Genomic DNA, 27618 nt, shown 5'->3' with positions numbered 1-27618 from the left:
CATATCCATCTGGACATAAGTTAAGTTGATAACATCTTTGTGTTTGTCGTGCACTATATGATTGTGAATGTTTTTGCTATAAATTGACTGTATGAAAACAAATGTCAAATTAGCTGGGTGTTTTATATACTATTTTTGATATCTAAAACACAAAAAGTATTATAAACAAAATAAGTTTCTCATTTGGTATCCACAGCAAGTGGGTGTGGGTGGATGATAAGACTTCAGTGCTTAATGCTTGATTGTGTTTACAGTGATACACCATACAACTTTTTTTTTACATTGTTACATTTTGCAATATTAATATTTTAGTATTTTCAAATGAAAATAAGAAATCAAACAGTGGCTCATAATATTACATAAGAAAATTATAATTATACAGAAGAAAATGATCTAACTGTATGCAGACTAACACTGGGAGCTTCAGAAAGATTAATTAAGAGGAAAAAAGAATAGCTATATATAAACTATGCCATCAAATTATGAGCTAATGGATTTATCCTGAATGAGTCTCTCCAATTGTGCTGGATCATAAATGTTGAGATTACTACCTGATAATCTCCTTTTCCTTAGTGTCGACAGATGAACTCAGAACGAATGGGATAGTATCCGCATGCTAGCAGTTGGAGACGGATCTGACGTCAGCACGGGGGTATATATATCCCCACAGGAAGCGTAGCAACTCAGTAATCTTCCTTGCAAAAGCTGTTATGGATGTGTGTACTGACGCTCAGTGAAAGTGAAAACAGGATTCCCCTGACCGATTGATAGTAGCTGGAGACCGCCAGCATTCACAACCGGAAGGCGTTGACACCAGGTAGAGTGTACGCTCTTATGGAACAGAAGACATGGCTTACCTTGAATCGGTGAAACCCATGCACACAGGCAGCTGGGTGGGATGCTGAGTCCATCTGTCTACACTAAGGAAAAGGAGATTATCAGGTAGTAATCTCAACATTTCCTGGCGTGTAGCCAGATGGACTCAGAACGAATGGGATGTACAAAAGCTTTACTCCCAGCCTGGGCGGGAGGCTGCCTGAGGACCATGTAGTACCGCCCTCGCAAATGTTGAGTCCTCCCTGGCCTGAACATCCAGATGGTAGAATCTGGAGAAGGTATGGAGGGAGGACCACGTTGCCGCTTTACAGATTTCTGCAGGCGACAGCATCCTGGATTCAGCCCAGGATGTCGCTTGTGCTCTGGTAGAATGAGCCTTGACTTGTAGAGGCGGAGACTTCCTGGCTTCTACGTAAGCTGCTCTGATAACTTCTTTAATCTAGCGGGCGATGGTGGGCCGCGAGGCCGCTTCACCTTGCTTCTTCCCGCTGTGCAGGACGAATAGATGGTCCGTCTTTCGTAGGTGTTGTGTCACTTCCAAATATCTGGGCAGCAATCTGCCAATGTCGAGATGGCGTAATAAACGCCCGTCTTCAGATTTCTTCAGACCCGCCGTGGTCGGCAGGGATATGGTTTGGTTAAGATGAAACTGTGAAACCACTTTCGGTAGAAAGGAGGGGACCGTCCGAAGATGGATAGCCTCCGGAGTGATTCTGAGAAATGGATCACGGCAGGACAGTGCTTGTAGCTCTGAGATGCGGCGGGCTGAACATACAGCCAGCAAGAACACCATCTTCAAGGTTAGAGAACGGAGAGATAGGCCCCGAAGAGGTCTGAAGGTGGACCCCGCGAGGAAATCCAAAACAAGATTGAGGTTCCACAAAGGCACAGACCACTTCAGTGGCGGACGAATATGCTTGACTCCTTGCAGGAAGCGAGAAACATCTGGGTGCACGGCGATGGTCTTGCCATCCCTCCTGGGACCATAGCAAGACAGCGCAGCCACCTGAACCTTGATGGAGCTGAGGGAGAGACCCTTCTGAAGTCCATCCTGCAGGAAATCCAACACAATAGGGATTGTGGTCGCATGGGGATTGGTGCCATGAGTGTCGCACCATGCTTTGAATACTCTCCAGATGCGAATGTAGGTGAGGGATGTGGAAAACTTGCGAGCTCGGAGGAGCATATCAATCACGGGCTCCGAGTAACCTCTTTTCTTCAGTCTAGCCCTCTCAAGGGCCAGACCGTAAGAGAGAATTGAGCTGGATCCTCGTGGAGGATGGGACCTTGACGTAGAAGGTCCCGGAGAGGAGGCAGGGGGAGAGGCTCCCCTGCCAGTAGTCTTCTCATGTCCGCATACCAGGGTCTTCTTGGCCAGTCTGGTGCCACTAGAAGAACTAGGCCCCGGTGTTTCTGAATCTTGTGGATGATGGCGCCCAGCAGATCCCACGGGGGAAAGGCGTATAGCAGAGTCCCTGGAGGCCACGGCTGAACCAGGGCATCGATTCCGTGTGAGAACGGGTCGCGCTTGCGGCTGAAGTATCTGGGTACTTGAGCATTGGACTTGTCCGCCAGTAAATCCATGTCCGGAATCCCCCAGTGATCCACAATCATCTGGAAGGCTGTGGGTGACAGCTGCCACTCTCCCGGATTTAGGCTTTCTCTGCTGAGAAAGTCTGCTGTGGTGTTGTCCTTCCCGGCAATGTGGACGGCGGAGATGTCCTGCAGATTTGCCTCTGCCCAAGCCATCAGTGGGGCGATTTCCAGAGATACTTGTCTGCTTCTGGTTCCTCCCTGACGGTTGATGTATGCCACCGTGGTGGCGTTGTCGGACATCACTCTGACTGCTCTGTTCTTCAGTCTGTGAGCAAATCGAAGGCATGCCAATCGGACTGCCCGGGCCTCTAGACGGTTGATGTTCCACGCTGACTACTCTCTGTTCCACCGCCCTTGTGCGGTGAGTTCTTCGCAGTGTGCTCCCCAGCCGCTCAGGCTGGCATCTGTGGTGAGCAAGGTCCACGAGGGTGAGGACATCTTCGAACCCCTGCTCATGTGGTTGGACCGCAACCACCACCGCAACTGGGTCCGCACCCTGACTGGCAGAGGAAGGTGCGTGGAATAGTTCCGTAGACGGGGGCTCCAGCGAGAGAGCAGGGAGTGTTGTAGAGGTCTCATATAGGCCCTCGCCCAAGGCACCACTTCCAGGGTGGATGCCATGAGACCAAGAACCTGCAGATAATCCCAGGCTACGGGCCGACTGGCTCCCATCAAATACTGGATACGCTGCTGAAGTTTCAACTTTCTCTTGGTAGTGAGACTGACTGTGTCCGCCCGGGTGTCGAACTGTACTCCCAGGTATTCCAGAGACTGGGAAGGCTGTAGGCAGCTCTTGCTGAGGTTGATCACCCAGCCCAAGCTTTCCAGAAGGGCGATTACTCTGTCGGTCGTCCGAAGGCTCTCCTCTCGAGATTTCGCCCGGATCAGCCAGTCGTCTAGGTAGGGATGGACCAGAATTCCTTCCCTCCTGAGTGCCGCTGCTACCACTACGACCACCTTGGTGAATGTCCGTGGTGACGTGGCCAACCCGAAGGGCAGAGCCCGGAATTGGAACTGGCGTCCCAGAACCTTGAAGCGTAGGTAGCGCTGATGATCCGGATGGATCGGGATATGCAGGTATGCCTCTGACAGGTCTAATGCCGTGAGGAATTCCCCTGGCTGTACCTCAGCCTTGACGGAGCGCAGAGTCTCCATGCGAAACCTCGGTACCCGCAAGTATCGATTGACTGACTTGAGGTCCAGCACAGGCCGAAAAGTGCCCCCTTTCTTGGGTACCATGAAATAAATGGAATAGTGTCCAGAATTCACTTCCCAGGCAGGTACTGGGATGATGGCTTTCAAGGACAGGAGCCTCGCCAGGGTAGCTTCCAATGCTGCCTTCTTGTGTGTGGGACAGGAAGATTCCACAAACTTGTCCGGAGGGAGATGATGAAAGTCCAGATAATATCCCTCCCGGATAATGGTGAGGACCCACTGGTCCGACGTAATCTCGACCCATCTGGGGTAGAAGAGGGTTAACCTGCCCCCTATGGCTCCGTCCCCCAGATGAATCGGCGGATTCTCATTGGGAGGCGCGGCCGGGACCCGAGCCCGGGCCCGCTCCCCTCTTGCGCTGCTTGGTCCGAAAGGACTGATTCCTGGCCTGAGGGCGCGGTGCCTGATAGCGACCCCTGTAAGGAACAAAGCGCTGGGAACTCCTGCCCCTGGAGGGCCTTGGAAAGGTGCGTTGGCCCCTTCTGACCCGATCTTCCGGTAGTCTGGGCACTGGAGAGGCACCCCATGTACTGGCCAGTTTATCAAGGTCGCTGCCAAATAGGAAAGAGCCCTTAAAGGGCAATCTGGTGAGGCGTGTCTTGGAAGGCGCATCAGCTGACCATTTCCGGATCCAGAGCTGCCTCCTGGCAGCTATGGAGGATGAAATCCCCTTGGCTGTTGTCCGGACCAGGTCAGATGCAGCATCCGTGAGGAACGAAAGAGTTGACTCCATGTCTGCCGCTGGAGCGTTGTTTCTAACCTGTGACAAACAGGCACATGTCACCACTGTGCAGCAAGTTGCGATCCGCAAAGATAGAGCTGCCACCTCAAAGGTCTGTTTCAGAATGGCGTCCAGTCGCCGGTCATGAGGCTCCCTGAGGGCCGTCCCCCCTTCAACTGGAATGGTAGTGCGCTTGATCACAGCGCTAATCAAGGCGTCCACCTGAGGGCACGCCAGCAGGTCCTGGATAGCCGGTGCCAATGGGTACATGCTCGTCAGAGCCCGGCCCCCTTTGAAGGAAGCCGCTGGTGCCGCCCATTCTAAATCTATCAGTTGTTGTGCCGCTTGTAAGAATGGAAAATGGCGGGCTGTAGGACGAAGACCTTCCAACAGGGGGTTCTGCGCGGAGGGCACCGAAGCGCTGGGACCTGTAATATCCAATTCTGCCAGACACTGAGACACCAGGTCGGAGAGATCCTCTTTAGGGAAGAACCGCCTCATGGTTCTATATGGCTCAATCCCTGGGGGAAGGTCCCCCTCGTCCGGGAGTTCGGACTCGTCCGGTGAGACCTCCTGGTCTGATTGATCTGGACTGTCCAGCGGCGGGAGGTCCCGCTCGTGATAAGGGCGTGAGGGTCCAGGAACAGGATCCGCAGAAGCCGCCGCAGGAACCACAGGAACAGCAGGAACCACAGGGCCTGGACGGGAAGCCGTTTGCATCTGTACAAAGGCATGAATCCCCTTAAAGAGGTCCACCCAGGAAATTGAAGCAGCCTCTAATCGCCGGGGTACAAGATCCCCGGGGATTCCAGATTGGTCGAGACTGCCCCCTAAATCCGGGGTAGCCCCTGGGGAACTGTCAACAAATCGTGGCTGAGACCGGTCTTGGCCTAAGGGTCCCACGGCCTCCTCACATTGGGCACATAGGGAGTCTGGCTCTTCACTGCGCGTGGCCCTAAGCTGGCATGCAGAGCAGAGGCCAAGGGCTTTAATGCCTGAAGCAGGCAGCGCCGTCGCTGAAGACGCTGCTGCGTTCTGATCCATTGAAAAATATGCACTGAATGCTGATTACAACAGGCGCGCAATAATAATAATATGCGGCAGCAATGGGCGCTTAATACAACAGGCGCACAATAACAATAACATGCAGCAGCAATATGCGCAATATGTTCTCAGCAATAGGCGGCCAAGAAAACAGCCCAAATGTATGCAATATGCCATTAGCGATACACGCCCTATGGCTCTCAATAGGCTTTCAGCAATATGCAGTTAGCAATATACGTTCAATAGCTTTCAATAGGCTTTCAGTAATATGCGGTAGCAATATATGCTCAATAGCTTTCAATAGGCGTTCAGCAATATGCTGTTAGCAATATACGCTCAATAGCATTCAATAGGCGTTCAAGCAAGATGCGGTTAGCAATATACTCTCAATAGCATTCAATAGGCATTCAGCAATATGCGGTCAGCAATATACGCTCAATAGCATTCAATAGGCTTTCAGTAATATGCGGTAGCAATACACGCTCAATAGCTTTCAATAGGCGTTCAGCAATATGCGGTTAGCAATATACGCTCAATAGCATTCAATAGGCTGTCAGCAATATGCGGTTAGCAATATACTCTCAAAAGCATTCAATAGGCTTTCAGCAATATGCGGTTAGCAATATACGCTCAATAGCATTCAATATGCTCTCAGCAACAGGCGGTGTAGCAATACCGTTCAGTACCCGGCAGTTAGCAATACACGCTCAGTGGAAATGCTCACAACAATAAGGCAATATACACACAAGGAGGAATAAACCTGCGCCTATTACCGGCGCCCTACCTGAACGAGGCCCACAAAATGGCGCCCTCCTTGGCGTGCCACGCCGCCGATCCTCTGTTCCTTCGGAGACCCGAAAAACGAGATGTACGCCTCATCTGAACCTCGGCGCTTCTCGGCTGGAACCCAGGAGGTCTCCGGCTGCAGGGAGAGCGGGCAACCACCTTCACCACCGCGTTTGAGGATATGCACCCGCTGCCTCGTCCACGCCGGGACCGAGGCGCCTCGTAAGCCTCACCCGAACCTCGCCCGGAGGCTGTGTCCCTGCCGCGATTTGGCCGGACCGAGGACTTAACCTCCGGGGGGACCACGGAAATCACCCCGGGCAGCTCAACTGGGGGAGTGACCTTTGGGTATCACCGCAGGAGCACGGGGCTCGAAAGTTTTACAGAAAGTAGAAAGTAGAATCTAGAATTATAAGAAAAGAGAAAAAAATTAAAGTAGTCTTGGAAAGCACGCTCAACTAGCGTGCAGGCACTCCAAACTGCTTTGGAGACGGAAATTACTGAGTTGCTACGCTTCCTGTGGGGATATATATACCCCCGTGCTGACGTCAGATCCGTCTCCAACTGCTAGCACGCGGATACTATCCCATTCGTTCTGAGCCCATCTGGCTACACGCCAGGAAAATATATATTTGACATCAGCAACCTACACACAACACTTACAAGGGAAACACAGCAAAAAAGAATCCCCTTCCCCCAAGTCCAGAATTCTTTGTCTTTTTTTGAGAAACAATTTAAAAAAGATGAGTAGACAGCCAGTGGAGATCTTTCAAAACGAGAGAGATGTGCTTTTTCATGGGATGACCAGAAACCAGCCTTGCAGCAGAATGTTTCAACATCTGAAGAACTCTTAGTACTGATTTTGGTAATCTGATATATAAACAGTTACAATAATCCAATAAAGATAAAATTAAGGCCTGTACCACAACAAAAAAATCAGAAGCAGAGTAAAGGTCTCAAATTACGTAGCAAATATAACTTGTAAAAACCAGCTCTCACAACAGATTTAATTTGTGCAGTTAAAGTAAGACCGGAGTCTATCACCACTCCTAAGCTTTTCGCAAAATCTGACACCTGCAATTTAAATTTGTCAATCAAAATAAACTGGAAAGTACTCAAACTACGATGCCATTGTTTGATGACAGAGACAACAAGACATCAACTTGGAGGTAACATATCAAGCTGCCTAAAGAAAGAATTATATATTATCTGCGTATAGCTGGCATGCCACAGTACGTCCAGCCAATAGCCTAAAAATTGGAACTAAATAAATGCTGAACAGCAACACATACAGGATTGAGTGCCTTGTAGGACACTGGCAGTTAGCGAATACCAGGGGGAGCAATTCAAACTAGACCTTGTTTGTAGTTGTCAAGTAAGATCAAAACCACTCTAAAACAGTTCCCAAGACACCATGTCCCCCACAATTAAACCAACATTGTCAGTCTAAAGTGTATAGGGAAATGTGAATTATTCCACAAAGGAGACAAAGGAAAGGAGATGGAAAACAATTTCTCTGAGGACAATCAGATTTTGGTATCATCCACAAAAAGACAAACCTTCTGCAATAGTCTTATTACAATATCACTTATGAAACTGTTGAAAAGAATTGGTCCAAGGACCGATCCCTATAATACACCACTAGTAAAGCCTTTCTTCTCGGAACAAACTCCATTTATTGCTACGCATTGTTGCATCCCATTCAACCAGTTTCTAACTCACAGGGTCATTTATGAAATTGCTATATGGTGTTTTCGCATGCATTAAGCCCCTTTAACGCATGCAAAAACGCCTTAACATATGCGAAAACATCTTTAACGCCTGCGAAAGCACCATAACGCATGGTGCGATGCAAATCAGAAAAAAGGGAGGAGTTTGGAGCGTGATTTGTGAGCGAGTGGGCTGGGTTCACAATTTTGCGAAGTCGTATCGCACAGCTTTAACATGTATTTTTACTACACCTTTTTCATTTGTGTAAAGCCCTGAGAGAGAGCGAGAGAGAGAGTGAAAGAGACTAGCCATAATGCCCTCACAGTAGATAAGCATTTATATCTCAATGGGAGGCCCACCTAGAAAGTCAAGGTGAGATTTAGGTATTAGTGTAGGGGTTACTTTGACATTCAAAGTGACACATACGAACAGAACAGTGCTCTCTTGTAAAAATTTGATGACCCTCGGAGTGAGGAAACTCACCCAAAGATGAGATTTGTGCAATGTTCTCTCAACCTAGCTTGATGTTACCCAGATAGAGAGTCCATCAAGCTAGGTTGAGAGAACATTGCACAAATCTCATCTTTGGGTGAGTTTCCTCACTCCGAAGGTCATCAAATCTTCACGAGAGCACTGTTCTGTTCATACGTCTCACTTTGAATGTCAAAGTGGCTCCTAACCCCTACACTAATACCTAAACCTCACTTCAACTTACTAAGTGGGCCTCCCATAGAGATATAAATACCTATCAAGTGTGAGGGCATTATGGCTAGGTTCGCTCTCCCCCCCTGTGGCCCTGATAGCTAGGCTGGCTCTCCAGGACCTTAAAACTACTAAACATGTTCCCCCCAGTGGTTGTATGTAGGAAGTACAATTCTGGCACTTATCGCAAAGTGTGAAAGAGATAGCTCTTCGCATAGGTATTAGCGCAAATTGCGATAAACTGTCCATTACCATAAAACACACCCCTTTTCCTATCGCATGCGATATTTATTTATTTATTTATTTAGGGATTTTATATACCGATTTTCTTGATACAGATCAAATCAACTCGGTTTACATAGAACGATAGTACATTAACAGTAACTAGTCAAACCTCAAAAGAGGAGACAGATTGTGAGCAGAAGGTAAAAAGTTACATTATAACAAGGGTGAGTAACTAGGAATTGGAAATGAAGAGACAGATAATCAAAGTAGAGTGATATAACAGAGAGAAAGGGCTTGACGCCAACCTCAGGAGAATAACTCTAGCATTATAACATGATTATATGACATTTTGCTAGTTATTGAAGTACAGCTGATTGAAAAATATCTTAGTAGGATATAGTCTAGGAGACAGGAAAGGCTCTACCGAAAAGCCAAGTCTTCAGTTTCTTTTTAAAATTTATGAGGCAGGTTTCCTGTCGGAGGTCTGGGGGTAGTGTATTCCAAATAGTGGGGCCTGCTGTTGAAAAGGCCCGGTCCCTGATAGATAATCTTTGTACCAATTTGATTGGGGGAACATGAAGGGATCCCTTATAGGCATCTCTCAAAGGTCTAGCTGAAGAGTGTAATTTGAGAGGGTGTAGTAGGTCTAGTGGAGTCTGGTGGTGGATGTTTTTATGAATAATGGTGAGGAATTTGTGAACAATTCTAAAATTAACTGGAAGCCAATGTAGGTCTTTTAAAATGGGCGTGATGTGATCTCTGCGCTTAGTGTTGGTCAAAATCCTTGCAGCTGCGTTTTGGAGTAGTTGCAGAGGTTTTAATGTAACAGCTGGTAGACCTTGTAGGATCGAGTTACAATAATCGACCTTAGAGAACAGGATTGCTTGGAGTACAGTCCTGAAGTCATGGTGATATAGGAGAGGCTTGAGTTTTTTAAGCACCTGTAACTTGTAGAAGCATTCTTTTATAGTATAATTTATAAATTTCTTTAAGCTCAGATGGTTGTCAATAATAACTCCAAGATCTCTAGCATGAGTGATGTGGGAGATAGTGTGCAATTGTTGTAAGTGTAGATTATTTTCAGGGGTGATAAACAGGATTTCAGTCTTAGCAGTATTTAACACCAGGTTGAGGCTAGTAAGGAGATGGTTAATAGTTTGAAGGTGAGATTCCCATAATTTGATTGCTGAGTCCAAGAGCCTGTTATAGGAATCAAAACTTGGACATCGTCTGCGTATACGTAGAATTTCAAATTTAGCGACGAGAGGAAATGGCAAAGAGGGAGGAGATAAATATTAAATAGAGTGGGAGATAGAGAGGAGCCCTGGGGGACTCCATGTGGGGAATTAGTATAAGGAGATTCCATATTATTGATTTTAACCTTATAACCTCGATTACTGAGGAATGAGTCGAACCATCTGAAGACAGATCCTGAGATTCCTATGTCAGATAGCCGGTTTAATAATATAGCATGGTTGACTGTATCGAAAGCTGCGAGATATCAAGGAGTGCAAGCAGGAAGGCGCATCCTTTGTCAAATCCCAGGTATACTTGATCAAGGAGTGATATGAGGAGTGATTCCGTACTATGTTCTTTCCGAAATCCATATTGTGAAGGATGAAGGATATTATTTTCCTCCAAGTAATTTGATAGTTGATTATTTACTACTTTCTAGTGCATTTTGATAAATCTAGGCCTTAGTCAGACACTTTAAGGCCCATATCAAGTACTGGTAAGACATCTGATTAATAATTAATATATTATACATCAGTTTCTCTTCTAATAGTAGGATAGTCTGTACCGAATTCAAACTATGTAATATTCATACAAGTGATTTGTTGACCCTCATAAGATCCTGCTGTCTCTTTGGGCATCTCTGCTCTTTGTCAAGCCGCAATTGGGATCATCTTTAATCATAGGTCATAAATTCACTTGTGTGTAAGACACTTTTTGTTCATTTTTTGTTTTATCAATTTTTCTTAATTTTCATTTAAATAAAATATTCCTCGAGTGAATTAGCTCAATACTTCCCTTTCGGGGATGAACGGAGCACAGTCCATGGAGGACGCTACCCTTCCAACGATATCAGAGTGCAGATTAACCAGAATCTTGATACCCATAGTTAGTCGGACTAACAGAGATGGAAGGTTGCCGACATAACTAATCTGCCCTGATGCAGCATTTGCGAAACGTTGACAACGTTGGCGGCTAAGAAAATTCAGCATCTTGAAAAAGCATTTGGTGTACAGAAACACAGCAACATCATTAAGGTACAAATGAAAAGATAAGTGCATAACTGATTTATATGTCGGGTTCAAGTTCAGTATTTAGCATGGGATGAAGACGCAAATGTCTTCGCTTCAAAGTAAATTATATGTTGGGCATCACAGCTTAACTATGGTCACTGGCAAGATACTAGAGTCTCCGGATGTCTTAAATCTAGTGTTATAATCTCGTGTTATTTCATTGGATTGAGATGTGTACCACTCGATTGTGATTTACACAAGAATCAATCAAAAAAAAGAAATCAAGGGTATACGGAGAGTGGTAGGATTAAATTAAATTTGATATAAAGAAGAGAAATGCATATGAATCGGGAATGAAGGTATTTTAAAGAAAAAAGAAAAAACAAAAGAGGTGGTAAGACCTATGACTGCAACGACTGGGTATCAAGATTCTGGTTAATCAGATGTCTTACCAGTACTGAGGTCTCCCCTCTCACAAAAATTATTTTGTTAATGTTTTTGAGATTAATAAAAATTAAAAGATAAAGATTTTTTTTTTTATGGTTTATTTACTATGAAGGTCGGTATAAAAAAGTGTTAAATAAATAAATAAATAAATTTTATGTGACCTTTATATACAGAGGAGACGTATATGAATAATCAACAATTGTTGTAGACTAGTCATTAATTTTTTCAATTTATATGTAGCCTATGCGGAACCATGTGATAAACATACTGAAATCCACCTACATTATATCTAATGCTCCCCCCAATCCAATTCTCTGGTCAAAGAAATTGATCAGATTTGTTTGACAAGACCTACCCTCTAGTAAATCATGGGTGATGATTCAGATCAACTGAACCAAATCATGGTGAACCTGGAAGATGTGGGAGGCCTGATTGACAAACTGAAGAGTAGTAAATCACCTGGACCAGATGGTACACACACCAGGTTTCTGAAAGAGTTAAACATGAAATTTCAGAACTATTAGAAAAATTTTTTAACCTATCATTAAAATCATCCGATGTATCTGAAGATTGTAAGATGGTCAATATAACCCTTATATTTAAAAAGGGATCCAGGGATGATCCAGGAAACTATAGACCGGTGAGCCTGACTTCAGTGCTGGGAAAAATCATGGAAACTTATAAAGAATAAAATCACAAACATTTAGACACACCCAACATGGATTTACCCAAGGGAAGTTTTGCCTCACAAAGCTCCTACATTTTTTTGAAGGGGTGAATAAACATGTAAACAAAGGTGAACTGGTAGTTGTGGTGTATTTGGATTTTCAGAAGGTGTCAAAGTCCCACATGAGAGGCTTCTAAGAAAACTAAAGAGTCATGGGATAGGAGGCGATGTCCTTTTGTGGATTACAAGTTAGTTAAAAGACAAAACAGAGTAGGATTAAAGGGCAGTTTTCACAGTGGAAAAAGGTAAACAGTGGAGTGCCTTAGGGATCTCTACTTGGACCAGTGCTTTCTAATATATTTATAAATGATATGGAAAGGGGTACAACGAGTGAGGTGATCAAATTTGCGGTTGAGACAAAATTATGCAGAGTAGTTAAATCTCAAGCGGATTGTGATTAACTGCAGGAGAGGCTTGCAAGACTGGAAGATTGGGCTTCCAAATGGCAGATGAAATTTAACGTGGACAAGTGCAAAATGATGCATATAGGGAAAAATAAACCTTGCTGTGGTTACACAATGTTAGGTTCTATCTTGGAATTACCACCCAGGAAAGAGATCTAGGCGTCATAGTGGATAATACATTGAAATCGTTGGCACAGTGTGCTGTGGCAATCAAGAAAGCAAACAGAATGTTAGGAATTATTAGGAAGGGAATGGAAAATAAATCGGAGAACGTGATAATGCCTCCGTATTGCTCCATGGTGAGGTTGCATCTTGAATACTGTGTGCAGTTCTGGTCACCGCATCTCAAAAAGGCTACAGCTGCACTGGAGCAAGTACAGAGAAGGGTGACGGAAATGATAAGGGGCATGAAATGGCTGCCCTATGAGGAAAGGCTAAAGACGTTAGGCTGTTCAGTTTGGAGAAGAGACTACTGAGGGGGGATATGATAGCAGTCTATGAAATCATGAAAGGATTTGAACAAGTTAATGTAAACTGATTACTTACTCTCTCAGATAATAGAAGGACCAGGGGGCACTCTATGAAGTTAGCAAGTAGTTCATTTAAAACAAATCAAAGAAAGCAGAGTTGCTTACCTGTAACAGATGTTCTCCCAGGATAGCGGGATGTCACCCATATGTGATGATGTCACTTATGGGTGACATCATCAGGATGGAGCCCAATCACGGAACACTTGTTAAAGTTTCTAGAACTTTGACTGGCACACTGAACATGCCCAGCATGCCACCAACCCTGCACCCAGCAGGCCCCCCCCCCCTTCAGTCTCGTTTGTAGCAAAAAGTATGAGCAAAAAATAAAATAATAAATGATAAGCGAACCCAACACTGTGTGGTGGTGGGTGGGTTTCGTGAGGACTAACATACTGCTGTCCTGGGAGAATACCATCCTGCTTGTCCTGGGAGAAAGCAGGTAAGCAACTCTGCTTTCTCCCAGGACAAGCAGGATGGTAGTCCTCACATATGGGTGAAAAGAGAGCTACAGGATGCCGAGTAAGCGAACCAAAAGTACCCAACGACGTGCAGGCGGCACAACAGGAGGGGTGGTTTTGGGTAGGAGAGCAGCCTGAGTTTCACAGTGGGTTGCAGGAAGGAAGTTGGGTTATTAAACTGGAAACAAATTATTTAGAACAGACTGGCCAAAGATGGAACCTTGTCTGCCAGCCTTGTCGAGACAATAATGAGCTGCAAAGGTGTGGAGGGAATTCCATGTGGCAGTTTTGCAGATGTCAGCAAGAGGTATAGAACGGAGGTGCGCTACTGACGTTGCCATGGCTCTTATTGAATGCGCTTTTACGCATTCCTGTAGTGGAAGGCCTGCTTGATGGTAGCAGAAAGAAATGCAGTCCGCCAGCTAGGTGGACAGGGTCTGTTTGCCCACCTGAACTCCCAATCTGGTTAAATCGAAGGAGCAAACAGTTGGGTGGACTTCCTATGGGCTGCAGTGCAGTCCAAATAAAAGGCTAGCGCATGTTTACAGTCCAAGGAATGCAGAGCCCGCTCTCCTGGATGTGAGTGAAGCCTTGGAAAAAAGGTAGGAAGTATTATGGACTGATTTAAGTGGAAATCAGAAACTACCTTTGGTAGGAATTTAGGGTGAGTGCGGAGTACCACACGATTGTGAAGAAATTTGGTATATGGTGCGTATGTTACCAGTGCTTGTAGCTCACTGACTGCGAGCAGATGTTATAGCAACTAGAAAGATCACTTTCCAAGTGAGATGTCGTAGCTCGCAGGAGTGCAGGGGCTCGAACGGAGGTCGCATGAGCCATGCTAGCACAACATTAAGATCCCATGCTGGAACCGGAGGACACAATGGAGGCTTCAGTTGTAGCAAGCCTCTCATAAAACGCCCTACAAGGGGTTGCGTTGATATTGGAGCATCTCCTATGCCTTTGTGGTAAGCGGCTATGGCGCTGACATGCACTCGGATGGAGGAAGTATGTAGACCAGATTCTGAAAGATGCTAGAGGTAGTCCAGGAACCTTGTTGTGGGACAGGAAAAGGGATCTAATTCCTTTGTTGTGCACCACAAGGAAAATCTCTTCCATTTGGAACGATAAGATTTCCTAGTAGAAGGCTTTTGTGAAGCTACGAGTACCTGGGACATAGTGTCTGAAAGGTTTAGGGATTGTAGAATCAACCTTTCAACATCCATGCTGTCAGAGACAGAGAGTGGAGGTTCGGATGACGCAATGATCCGTTCTTCTCTGTTATCAGAGTTGGATCTGTGCCCAGGTGAATTGGTAGTCAGATTGAAAGGTTGCGTAGGATGGGGAAACCAAACCTGTCACGGCCAGTGAGGGGCTTTGAGGATCATTATGCCCTGGTCCTGCCGTAACTTCATGAGAGTCTTGCTAATGAGTGGAAGTGGAGGATAGGCATATAGAAGACCCATTGACCATGAGTGGGCGAAAGCATCCTGTGGTGGTGTCTTGTGGCTGCGGTGTAGACAGTAGAAATTGTCTACTTTGCGGATATGAATCGACGCAAAGAGGTCTATGTGCGGGCAGCCCCACTGGTGGAACATCTTGTGTGCTAAACTGGGATCTAGGGACCATTTGTGGGGATGGAAGGTCTGGCTGAGATTGTCTGCCATCACATTGTCCATGCCTGCCAGGTAGGTTGCTTTCAGTAGCATGGAATGGGAGAGAGCCCAGGCCCAGATCTGTGCCGCCTCCTGGCATAGCAGGTAAGAGCCTGTGCCCCCTTGTTTGTTGAGGTACCACATCGCTACCTAGTTGTCTGTTTAAATCAGGATTACCTTGTTGGAAAGGCAGTCCTGGAAAGCAAATAAGGCGTATCGTATTGCTCTGAGCTCCAGAAAGTTGATCTGGTGCTTTGATTCTGCAGTGGTCCAGGTTCCTTGGGTTTGCAGGTTGTTGACATGGGTTCCCCAACAGAGGTTGGAGGCATCTGTGGTTAGTGTAATCTGAGGTTCTGGAGATTGAAAGGGTAGTCCTATGAGAAGATTGGACTCCTGGATCCACCAAGCTAGTGAGAGACGAAGGTGTTTGGTGACATGGACAATGTGGACCATATTTTGAGATGACTGACCACTGGGTTTTTAAGGTCCATTGTGCCATTCTCATGGCTAAACGAGCCATTGGGGTGACGTGAGCCGTGGACGCCATGTGACCTAGTAAGGTTAAGAGATGTTGAGCTGTTGTGGTTCAGCAAGTCTGTATTGTTTTGGCCAAGGTGGACAACATGGGCGCTCAATCCCTTGGGAGAAATGCTTTGGCCTGCCTGGTGTCTAAATCTGCCTCGATAAAGGAGAGTGTACGCAATGGGGTGAGATTGGACTTGGGATAGCTTATTAGAAATCCCAAGGATTGTAGTAGCCGTAGAGCGAGATGAAGGAAGTAAAGAAATACTTCTTTGGATGGACCTTTGAGCAACCAATCGTCTAGATAGGGATAGACATGGATGCTTTGTTGTCTTAGGTAAGCTGCTACTACTGCTAGTCATTTGTGAACACACGTGGTACTGACACTAAGCCGAAGGGCAGCACTCTGTATTGGAAATGTCAGTGACTAAGAATCTGAGGAATTTTCAATGCAGAGGGGTTATTGCTATGTGAGCATATGCCTCCTGAAGGTCTAGAGAGCAAAGCCAATCTCCCTTTTGGAGGAGACGGCACATGGAGCCCAAGATTACCATTCTGAATCTTTCCCTGATAAATATTTGTTTAGGGCACGTAGATCCAATATAGGTCGAATGCCGCCCGACTTTTTTGGAATTAGAAAATAATGGGAGTAGAACCCCTTCCCTCGCTGAACTGTGGGAATCGGTTCTACGGCATTGGACCGGAGGAGGGTTAAAAGTTCCTCCTCGAGAATTGGAGAGTGGTTGGTTATTCTCCACGCAGGACGAGGTGGGGAGTCTGGTGGAAGCATAAGGAAGTTTAGATGGTAATCTTGGGCTACTACAGAAAGGAACCATTGGTCGGTTGTGATTTATTTATTTATTTAACATTTTTTATATACCGAAATTCTAGCAACAATGTTGCTAATCATTTCGGTTTACATATAACATTGGAGTGACTTAACATGCGAGTCTTACATGGAACAGGAAAATGAACTTGGATTGTGTGCCATATGTTTGCAAAGTTGCACAAGCGGCCTCCTACAGAAAAATTTGCTGGAGGTTGGCTATTGCTCTCTAGAATGGAGTCAAAAACTTGACGCAGGACCCGTGTGCGGAGCTGGTTGGGTCTTTGGAGGTCTGTGTTGGCGAGGTTGACCTTTCTGATAGGATCTGGCTGGACGAGATCGAGATGGGGGAGATAATACCTACGGGCTTTGTAGGTTTGCCTCCTGGGATCCCTTCTGAACTGTCTTTTAGTGGTGGATGAAATGTCAGAGGGAACAGTAGAAAGATGCCGCAAATTCTCATGATGGTCCTTGAGTTGCGCAACTATTTCTTGCATTTTATTCCCAAATAAGTTGTTCCCTGTGCAAGGGAGGTCTGACAATCTTTCTTGGACTTCTTGACGCAAGTCTGACGCTTTTAACCAAGCCCATCGTCTGGCACTTATGCCTGCTGCAGACACTATTGAGGCGGTGTCAAAGGCAGCTCTCAGCTCGTGTTTTCCAGCATCAAGGCCTTTCTGGAATATGGAAGTTAGACCCTCCTGAAATTCTTCTGGCAGAGTGTCAGAGAAATCTTGCACTTGCTTCCACAGGTTTCTAGTGTACTGGGTCAGGTATAGCTGGTAGGTTGCTATACGTGCCATCAACAAAGTCCCTTGAAATACTTTTCGTCCAAAGGCATCCAGAGATTTCTGCTCCTTGCACGGTGGGGCAGAAGAATGAGGCCGGGATCTCTTTGCTTTTTTTCTGAGCGGATTCAACCACGACAGAGTGGTGGGGGTGCTGGGTTTTCTGGAAGCCTGGAGCTGATTGGACTAGGTAGGTAGCATCAGTTTTTCTGTTTACCGGTGGAACTTTAGCTGGGTGTTCCCAGATACGATGCAATAAGTCAAGGAGGACTTCGTGAACTGGGATTGCCATGACTTCTTTTGGGGCATCCAAGAATTGGAGAACCTCCAACATCCTGTGTCTGGCGTCCTCTTCAGTTTGCAGCTTAAAGGGAATGGTTTCAGACATTTCCTTTATGAAGCTTGCAAACAAAAGGTCTTCTGAAGGGGAACGCCGTGTCGCCTCAGGAGGTGAAGGTTCTGATGGGATGTCCTTAGAATCATCAGTCCAAGGATCATAAGGCTGGTCCCCTGCACCTTGTGGTTCTTCTGATGGTAGAAGTCGTCCTAATCCAGCCAAATCCGGAGGTGGCACCGAAGGAACTGATGGAGGAGGCACAGAGGTCGGTGGAGGCACTGATGGTGTTGGTGCCTTGGATGGACCCGGAATTGGGTCCAGCACTGACGTGTCATAGTCTTCATCGTCCGATGAGAGCGGAATTGGTGTCGATGGCAGAGGAGGAATCAGCGGCATCAAGGAAATAAAAGGCCCAGAGGGCGTGGGCACCGGTGGAAGTGCGCTGATAAGGGTGTCTAATCTTTCCAGAAATGGAGCCAGCAGAGTAGGCATCGGGTCGGCCTCAGCATGGTAGTTTGTCGGTGGCGACTGGAATCCTTTAATCGCTTGGAGAACTGCCTCTTGAATCATCCGGTTCAATTCCTCCCGGAAGGCTGGTGTAGGTAACACCACTTCTGGAGCTGGAGGCTCAAGTGGCATCGCCAGAGGGTCCACAGTATGTGGAGTCTCAGCTCCCGGTATCATTACTGGTGGGGATCGCCTCGGTGTCCTGGGTCCAGAGGAGGATGGGGGCTCCTCTCCCTGGGACTTCTTCGTTGGTGGTTCTATCGCTGTCGATGCCAATGCCATGTCGGTGCCAGCACCGGAGGAAGTATCTTTTCAATGCCGATGCTGGTGCTTCTCTCGGTGCGGTCTTTTTCCAGTGTCGAAGATGAAGAAGTCGATGCTTTTGAAGGAAGGAACCCGATGATTGGCGGTCGCCGGTGCCTCAATGGTGCTGAGAAGTGGGTGGCGACGGGGGTTGATGACAAAGACATCTTCCGAGCCGGTGCACTCTTAGCTGGAGTAGATGGGGCCGAACGCTTAGATGAGAACAAGTGTTCCATTTTTTCTAAGCGGCCCGGCGGCCCTTCGGTGTCATTTGGGTGCAACTGGTGCACATTTATTTATTTATTTAAAATCTTTTCTATACCGTCGTTTGGTGGGGGCCGTCACAACGGTTTACATTAAGGGAAGGCCCCAAACATAAAACCCATGCATCATGCGGGTCCATAATGGACATAATCCTTGGACATTCGGGGCACTTCCTGAAGCTGGTCGCCATTTTTGAAAAAATAAACCCGGCGCGCAGTCTGTGGACGTAACCGCGAGGCAACTGCTGCGTGGAAAAAAAGAGACTGAGGGAGGGACCCCTACTGGATGCAGGGGTTAGTGGCATGCTCAGTGTGCCAGTCAAAGTTCTAGAAACTTTGCCAAGAAGTGTTCCGTGATTGGGCTCCATCCTGATGATGTCACCTATATGTGAGGACTACCATCCTGCTTGTCCTGGGAGAAAAACAGAAACATCACCATTCCTCATAAAACAAATTCAGGAATTATAAAAACATAAGTCATAATAGTGAAACCATACTAATACAAAAAATAAACATTTCAAGAATATTCTAAAATTCAATTCATATACAAATTTTAAAAGTTTCCAAAAAACCCCAAAATGTCAAAACAACAGACATCAAATAACATCCAATAATAATTAAAAATAGTAAGGATAAAAACAATTTCCAGCTTTCCATACTTGGGAACTTTTGATTCCCAGTCACCCTAAAATTGTCCAGGATTAGTGGAGGAAGGTGGCAAGGGAGGACTACACACAAACTTTGTCCACTCTCTCTCAAGCACACACTGTCTTACACACAAATGCTCATTCTCAAAAACACATACACACCCACTCTCACATGCTCTCACACACAAACATATGCTCACTCTCTCATATGATCTTATACAGATATGCTCACACACAGAGATAATCCAACATACTCTCATACCCACATGCCTGCTCACACACTTATATGCACACTCCCTCAACTTGCTCCCTCTTGCTCCCCTTCCCTTTTCTTCTCATTTACCCCCTTCTACATACTGACATAGTAATGACGGCAGAAAAGGACCAAATGGTCCATGCAGTCAGCCCAGCAAGCTTCTTATGGTAGTATGTGCTGTATCGTGCAGGTTACCCCCATGTTTCTCTTAAGGATAGCAACTGCCCTCCGTGCAGTTATCCCCAAGACCTATGATAACCTATAAAAAATTCACCATTAGCAATATTTTTATCCACTTTGAAGCACTGAAAGTGTGAAAAGCGGAATATAAATAAAGTAAAAATAAATAAATAAAAATACTGAGTGTTGAGCCTCCTTGAAAATTCAGACAGTACTGCTTGACGTGCTTTGCTTATGGACTTGGCCGTAGAAGCAGTCCTGTGCTATTTTCCTTATGCCTGTTTCAGTACCCCCAAACCATAAAAGTAAGGGCCCATGTTGGATGTTGTCCGAATCCAATTCCTCTTCTCCACCCCTCCAACTACTGTCAAAGCAGAGCCCAAAGTTGCAATTGTTTCAAAAGCATCAAGGTTTATTGGTTAAGGGCAGTAATCCCATGCCTTCTGTTAAGGGTAAGAACATAAGAAATTGCCATGCTGGGTCAGACCAAGGGTCCATCAAGCCCAGCATCCTGTTTCCAACAGAGGCCAAAACCAGGCCACAAGAACCTGGCAATTACCCAAACATTAAGTAGATCCCATGCTACTGATGCAATTAATAGCAGTTGCTATTCCCTAAGTAAAAATGATTAATAGCCATTAATGGACTTCTCCTCCAAGTACTTATCCAAACCTTTTTTGAACCCAGCTACACTAACTGCACTAACCATATCCTCTGGCAACAAATTCCAGAGCTTTATTGTGCGTTGAGTGAAAAAGAATTTTCTCCGATTAGTCTTAAATGTGCTACTTGCTAACTTCATGGAATGCCCCCTAGTCCTTCTATTATTCAAAAGTGAAAATAACAGAGTCACATCTACTCGTTCAAGACCTCTCATGATCTTAAAGACCTCTATCATATCCCCCCTCAGCCGTCTCTTCTCCAAGCTGAACAGCCCTAACCTCTTCAGCCTTTCCTCATAGGGAAGCTGTTCCATCCCCTTTATCATTTTGGTTGCCCTTCTCTGTACCTTCTCCATCGCAACTATATCTTTTTTGAGATGCGGCGACCAGAATTGTACACAGTATTCAAGGTGTGGTCTCACCATGAGGCATTATGACATTTTCCGTTCTATTAACCATTCCCTTCCTAACATTCTATTTGCTTTTTTGACTGCTGCAGCACACTGAGCTGACTATTTTAAAGTATTATCCACTATGATGCCTAGATCTTTTTCCTGGGTGGTAGCTCCTAATATGGAACCTAACATCGTGTAACTACAGCAACGGTTATTTTTCCCTATATGCAACACCTTGCACTTGTCCACATAAAATTTCATCTGCCATTTGGATGCCCAATCTTCAAGTCTTGCAAGGTCCTCCTGCAATGTATCACAGTCTGCTTGTGATTTAACTACTCTGAATAATTTTGTATCATCTGCAAATTTGATAACCTCACTCGTCGTATTCCTTTCCAGATCATTTATATATATATTGAAAAGCACCGGTCCAAGTACAGATCCCTGAGGCACTCCACTGTTTACCCTTTTCCACTGAGAAAATTTACCATTTAAAGCTACTCTGTTTCCCTGTCTTTTAACCAGCTTGTAATCCACGGAAGGACATCGCCTCCTATCCCATGACTTTTTAGTTTTCGTAGAAGCCTCTCATGAGGGACTTTGTCAAATGCCTTCTGAAAATCCAAATACACTACATCTACCGGTTCACCTTTATCCACATGTTTATTAACCCCTTCAAAAAAATGAAGATTTGTTAGGCAAGACTTCCCTTGGGTAAATCCATGTTGATTATGTTCCATTAAATCATGTCTTTCTATATGCTTTACAATTTTGTTCTTGAGAATAGTTTCCACTATTTTTCCCGGCACTGAAGTCAGGCTCACTGGTCTATAGTTACCCGGATCACCCCTGGAGCCTTTTTTAAATATTGGGGTTACATTGGCCACCCTCCAGTCTTCAGGTACAATGGATGATTTTAATGATAGGTTACAAATTTTAACTAATAGATCAGAAATTTCATTTTTGAGTTCCTTCAGAACCCTAGGATGTTTGTCAATCTGGCCTACTACATCTTCCAGGTTCACAGTGATTTCGTTCAGTTCGTCTGACTCATCACCCCTGAAAACCATCTCCGGAACTGGTAGTAAACTGCTGCTCCCTGCAGGTTATTACCATGCTTATCAATTCCCCAGACCGTAAAGGTTGAGGCCCTCGTTGGTTGTCTAAATCCAATTCCCGTTTTCCCACTGCTATTGAAGCTGAGAGCAATTTTGCAGTTGTGTCAAAGCATCAAGGATAGTAATCACCGTATCAGCAAGCTACCCCCATACATCCTTTTCTTCACTTCCATCATCTAGCCTTTAGGGATCCACAGTGTTTATCCCATGTCCCTTTAAACTCCAACTGTTTTCGTCTTCACCACTTTCTCCGGAAGGGCATTCCAAGCATCCGCCACCCTCTCCATTAAGACACATTTCCTGAAGTTGGTGCTGAGTCCCCCCCCCCCCCCCCCCCCGAGTTTCATTTCAGTTCTGTTTCCTTTCTAAGTGTCACGAAATGAAACTTCAGGGGGGAGTGACTCTTCTATTTCATCTTCTCTCAATTAGCCCCTTTGCTTTCCTTCCCTCCCCTCTCACACACTACTTGTGTCTCCTCCTTACCCTCCCTTCCCACTCACCCTCTTTACCTTCTGTTCCCTCTCACTTACACCCTCCTTACACCCTCCTTTCCATACCATCCTATTCCCTCACATTCATACACCCCTTCTCTTCTCTTCCTTACACTCCACACATTGGGTTTCTTCTTTCTTTCTGTTCCGGAGTGTGGGAACCCTGTGGCCACATCAAAATCCAGCACCGGCCCAGGGTTTGTCTTTCTGCCTTCAGGGCCTGGAATCCCCATGGGCATGTCACAAATCTGCATCACCATTGCCACTGTCTTCTTTCTGCTCGCAGGGTCTCCCAATCTTCATTTGCCTGGTGTCCCATGTTCCCAAAGGGTGAAAAAACTCAATCTTGCCATCAATATTAGATCTGTCTCTGCAACCTCCTCTTGATGGGGCGAAGGGATGCACAGATTCCTTCATGCACCTCTGGAGAAGGGATTTCAGCCTCCCAGAAGGTGCAGGACGAAACAGTAAAAATCCTAACACTGTTTCCTTCTCTTCCCTCCGGTTTATCACCAAGATCTGGCAGGGCAGTGTCAGACTGGGAGCCTAACGAAGATCACACTGAAAATCCATCCTTCTCCTTCAAAATCAAAACTACACTACCTCCTAGTCACATAAGCTAGCCCCCCTCCCCCCCCCCAACATTATAGCTAAAGGACTTCCCACTCTTGCAAGCTTCTGGGAGGTGTAATATTGAATGGCACAGTCTGTATGCTGATGTCTTACCAAGAGATGGAAACTAGTGGAGACCACAGTGTCACTACATGCTGATATGTTCTTTCTGCCTGTGGACTTTTCTATCTGGATACAGGTTAAGGCGGCTGCCGTACAGTTGTTTTGGGGGACACATTTTGCTGCCTCAAAATTTTGCAGCCTAAGGTGGCTGCCTCACTCTGCCTAATGATAGAGCTGCCCCTGCTTAGCTGTCTCAACTATCTTCCCTACTTCTTTCAGCTCTACCAGATATTATTCTCTTGCTCCTCATTCTAAGCACCTTTGTACTTTTTTTTTTCTTTTAATATTCATATTCATTTTTTTGCCCTTAAATTTTCAGCAATCTCTTTAGGGAGCTAAAGTCTTTTTTCCTTTCATTTCCTTTCTTAACATGTCTATTTGTTCTCCTTACTATAATGCCCCCGCCCCTTTTTTTTTGCGCTCTGCTTCACAAAATAACTCACAGCCCCCTTTTTAAGGCACTCCCCTATTTTAAAAAAAAAAAAAAAAAAAAAAAAAAAGCCGATACTCATGAAGTCCAGGACTTTGAATTTAGTATGACCCTCTCTGCTTTGGTTCTTATATTAAACCATACCAGCTGATGATCATTGGAATTCAAAAGACCACCTATCTGGACATTAGAAACCCTTTATTCATTTATAAACACCAAGTCCAGTATCAATCCATTGCTCTGGGGTTCTGAAACCATTTTTTTTTTTAGAAAAGCCCCTTGAAAGGAGTTTAAAGTCTATTCATCAGGATAAAATCTCCTACCAGCAGGATCGCCCCCTGTTATAATTTTGGTTTTATACAGAACAGCTACATTACTGAACTGAAACCATTTACTGGAAATTAACCATAAGTGGTAATGTCCATTACACCTAAGACTATTCTATAAGAAAATATTGTATTATAAATAGTCAAGATCCACTATAACATTTTATGACAAACTCATTTACTATTTAATTTTTAATTTAAATGTGGCCAATAAAGCCACATTTAAAACAAAAACAATTTGAACTGGGTCCTGGAGTACTGTAATCCCAGGAGTTTTTCCTTCATATTTAAAGATCTGAAAACTCTTAATTCTCTTTTCAAATATTTTCAGTTTGTCTCAATGCACTTCTTGAAAATCTCATTTGAGACAGCAGCCGGGTAACACCCATATCATTGGGGATTGCAGGGAATTGACTTTTCTTCTCCTATTCTCTATTCCCCACAGAAATTAAATTCTCCATTGCACTTGGTCCCCCAGGGCAAACTTACTTTGCTGGTTCCCCTTCAATAGTCTTTCCATAACTCAGTCAAGTCAATACCAGTAACTAGTGCATCCTTGAACTAACTTCCTATCATGAACCCTTTTAGACTATACTTTAAGCTGTGTCATACTTTAATGAAGATTGAGAAAAGGATTTTTGTCACATTACACAGTTCTATCAGAGAAACCATTTCTTTTTTAAAATTTTTATTTCTGCAACATAAAACATTGAGAATATAACTGATGACAATCTCAAGAGTACACATTTGCCATAATTAAAAGCCACTGATGACAAGGGACAATTTTACTGGGCAACAAATTTTCACAAAAGTCATGTTACTGAAATGAAATTAGTCAATTCTTATAAATTTCCATGTGCTAAACATGAATGTGACTGTGAAAATGCAAAATTGGCTCTAGTTTTTTTGTAATATGCAATAATATAATTACATCTTGAATTGTATGCCAATATTAGGAGACCTACGGTTAATACCGTTTGAAAAATGAAGTCATAGACTACGTCTTAGATTTCTTTGCTTGTCTCTTGTACACCTGTTCGTGAGCATCTCTGCGGAGTGTCCAGCAGTAGTCAGCCAGCATGAATATTTCAAATGCTCACCCTTTCTGACTGGGCTTCATATAGTACACTGCTGACGTCAGCTTACTCAGCAGCAGCATGGCAGTAGAACTGCATTGCATCAGAAAATGATGTAATAAACTCTGGATGATGTGTGCATGATGGTATTATGCAATATGATGCAATATTACATCATTCTAGGCTTATTTACAGTCCTACTGGATAAATTTACACGACTAAACATAGAAAGTGAACTATATTAAATATCTTCAAAACGAGAGCCAATAAAAACTTTTCATGGTCATATTAGTGTTCAGCACATCAAGATACTACAGAGTAGGACTTTTTTAGGTCAATAACACTTTCATTGTTGCCCAGTGTTTTCTTAGTGGAAAAAGGTACACAGTGCAGTGCCTCAAGGATTTGTACTAGGACCCACACTTTTCAATATATTTATAAATGATCTGGAAATAAACGAGTGAGGTAATCAAATTTCAGATGATACAAAATTATTCACAGTAGTTAAATCACAAGCAGATTGTGATAAACTGCAGGAGGACCTTGTGAGACTGGAAAATTGGGCATTCAAATGGCAGATGAAATTTAATGTGGATAAGTGCAAGGTGATGCATATAGGGAAAAATAACCCATGCTATAGTTACACAATGTTAGGTTCCATATTAGGAACTACCACCCAGGAAAAAGATCTAGGCATCATAGTGGAGAATACTTTAAAATCGTCGACTCAGTGTGCTGCAGCAGTCAAAAAAGCAAACAGAATGTTAGGAATTATTAGGAAGGGAATGGTGAATAAACGGAAAATGTCATAATGCCTCTGTATCGCTCCATGGTGAGACCACATGTTGAATACCGTGTACAATTCTGGTCGCCGCATCTCAAAAAAGATATAATTGTGATGGAGAAGGTACAGAGAAGGGCTACCAAAATGATAAAGGGAATGGAACAGCTCCCCTATGAGGAAAGGCTGAAGAGGTTAGGGCTATTCAGCTTGGAGAAGAGACAGCTGAGGCAGAATATGATAGAGGTGTGAAAATATAAACAGGTATCTTATCTTGAGGTTTCAATCTAAGCCTGTGAAGATGGTGACAGAGAGAGCAGGGCATTATGCTTGAGCTTATTGTCTTAATATAGAAACTCACACCATCTGCAATGCTGTAAAAAAATTAGCTGCACAGATGTGTTTCTTGGAACAAAATTGCAGTGTGCAGCAAATCTGTACTGCAACTTTCCAAATAACTATAATTCTATGGCATCTTCAAATATGACTCATAAATAGGAAAAATAAAAACATATACCTGAGAGTTGCAAATGCTCAAGCTTTATCAACTGTATTAATGTACAGAAAACAAAGAAAACTTCTTTTTTATTCTATGTATTTTGCAAGTCATAGCTACTGCTTCAATTTATTTCTTCAGGTTTATTGCTGTAATGACATACTATTCTTTGCAGGACTGTTTTCAAATGAAAGTTATATTAATAAATATACCTGTTCTTCATCAGTCGCACCTCTCTCTTCCGTGCAGCCTCTTCAGCAGGCTGAGCAGGAAGTGCTGGAGAGGATGCCATGACAACACCTGGTGCAATAGTGCTGGTGGGTGCAGTGCGAATCTGGTAGGTCTGTACATCTCCTGAAGCAGCTGTGAGGAGAAAGAAGCATGTTATTTCTCACAACAATATATATAAGTACGGTGGATTAGTTGTACTGCCATGTGGAGGGTACTCAGTTCAATTCACAGATTAGGCCTTCAGTAGAATGGGCTGGCTTGAATACTGCAGATACAGTGTTCAGAGTCTCTCAGTAGGGTGGGTAGTCCTGGTCATTGTTAAAGGCTACACCCAGTGATTGGACTGAGAGCTCATGATATAGAATTCTGGAAGGTACCCTGATGCATGACTCCTGGCTTCAGGAACATTGCTACAATGACCAGACTAGGAACAGTGAGAGGGTAGGTCTTTTAAAATAGGTGAAAAATTCCCAGGTAGTTGCAAGTAAAGGTTCATGCACCATAATCCAAGCCCTGGTTCTGAATGAGCTAGAAGAAAGAATGAAGGAAAGCACAAAAAAGTATTGTGTGACCAGAACCTAATTATGTATACAAAAGCACAACATGGATAGACAAAGAGAGATATCAGATAATTGCACCACAGGAAAGACTAGGATCTAGGTCATCCAACTGTAATTGACAGCTAGTTTAAAATGTGTTCAAGGCAGCAAACATTCCTATCTGACTTGTAGAATTATCAAAATGCTATAAATATAGCGGAAATAGCGCCCATGATAAAAAAAATGGGTGTGGTTTGACTAAGTACCCTGTTCCCATATTGCATAGGCAATTTGTAGTTGTTATAATGGATGACAAGTATAACAGCACAAATCTACTCTTCTAGTTATACTTGTCATGACTTCATATCTTTAGTGATGTCAATTTTACTGTTTGTTTCTGTAACAC

General features: G+C 44.5%; 1 protein-coding gene across 4 annotated transcripts in view; it reads right to left on the bottom strand.

Annotated features, from left to right (window-relative positions):
* Positions 1-27618, bottom strand: part of CREB1 (cAMP responsive element binding protein 1) — a 262890-nt gene that overhangs the window by 17433 nt on the left and 217839 nt on the right. For all 4 annotated transcript variants that reach the window (XM_029606357.1, XM_029606360.1, XM_029606358.1 and 1 more), the window contains one exon: positions 26655-26805. In XM_029606357.1, the coding sequence (XP_029462217.1) occupies positions 26655-26805 (151 nt within the window). The remainder of the gene's footprint in view (positions 1-26654; positions 26806-27618) is intronic.

Source organism: Rhinatrema bivittatum, chromosome 6, assembly GCF_901001135.1.
Source record: "Rhinatrema bivittatum chromosome 6, aRhiBiv1.1, whole genome shotgun sequence".
Classification (NCBI taxonomy): Eukaryota; Metazoa; Chordata; class Amphibia; order Gymnophiona; family Rhinatrematidae; genus Rhinatrema; species Rhinatrema bivittatum.
The sequence above is the reverse complement of the archived record's forward strand: the minus strand, read 5'-3'. Positions and strand labels throughout refer to the sequence as shown.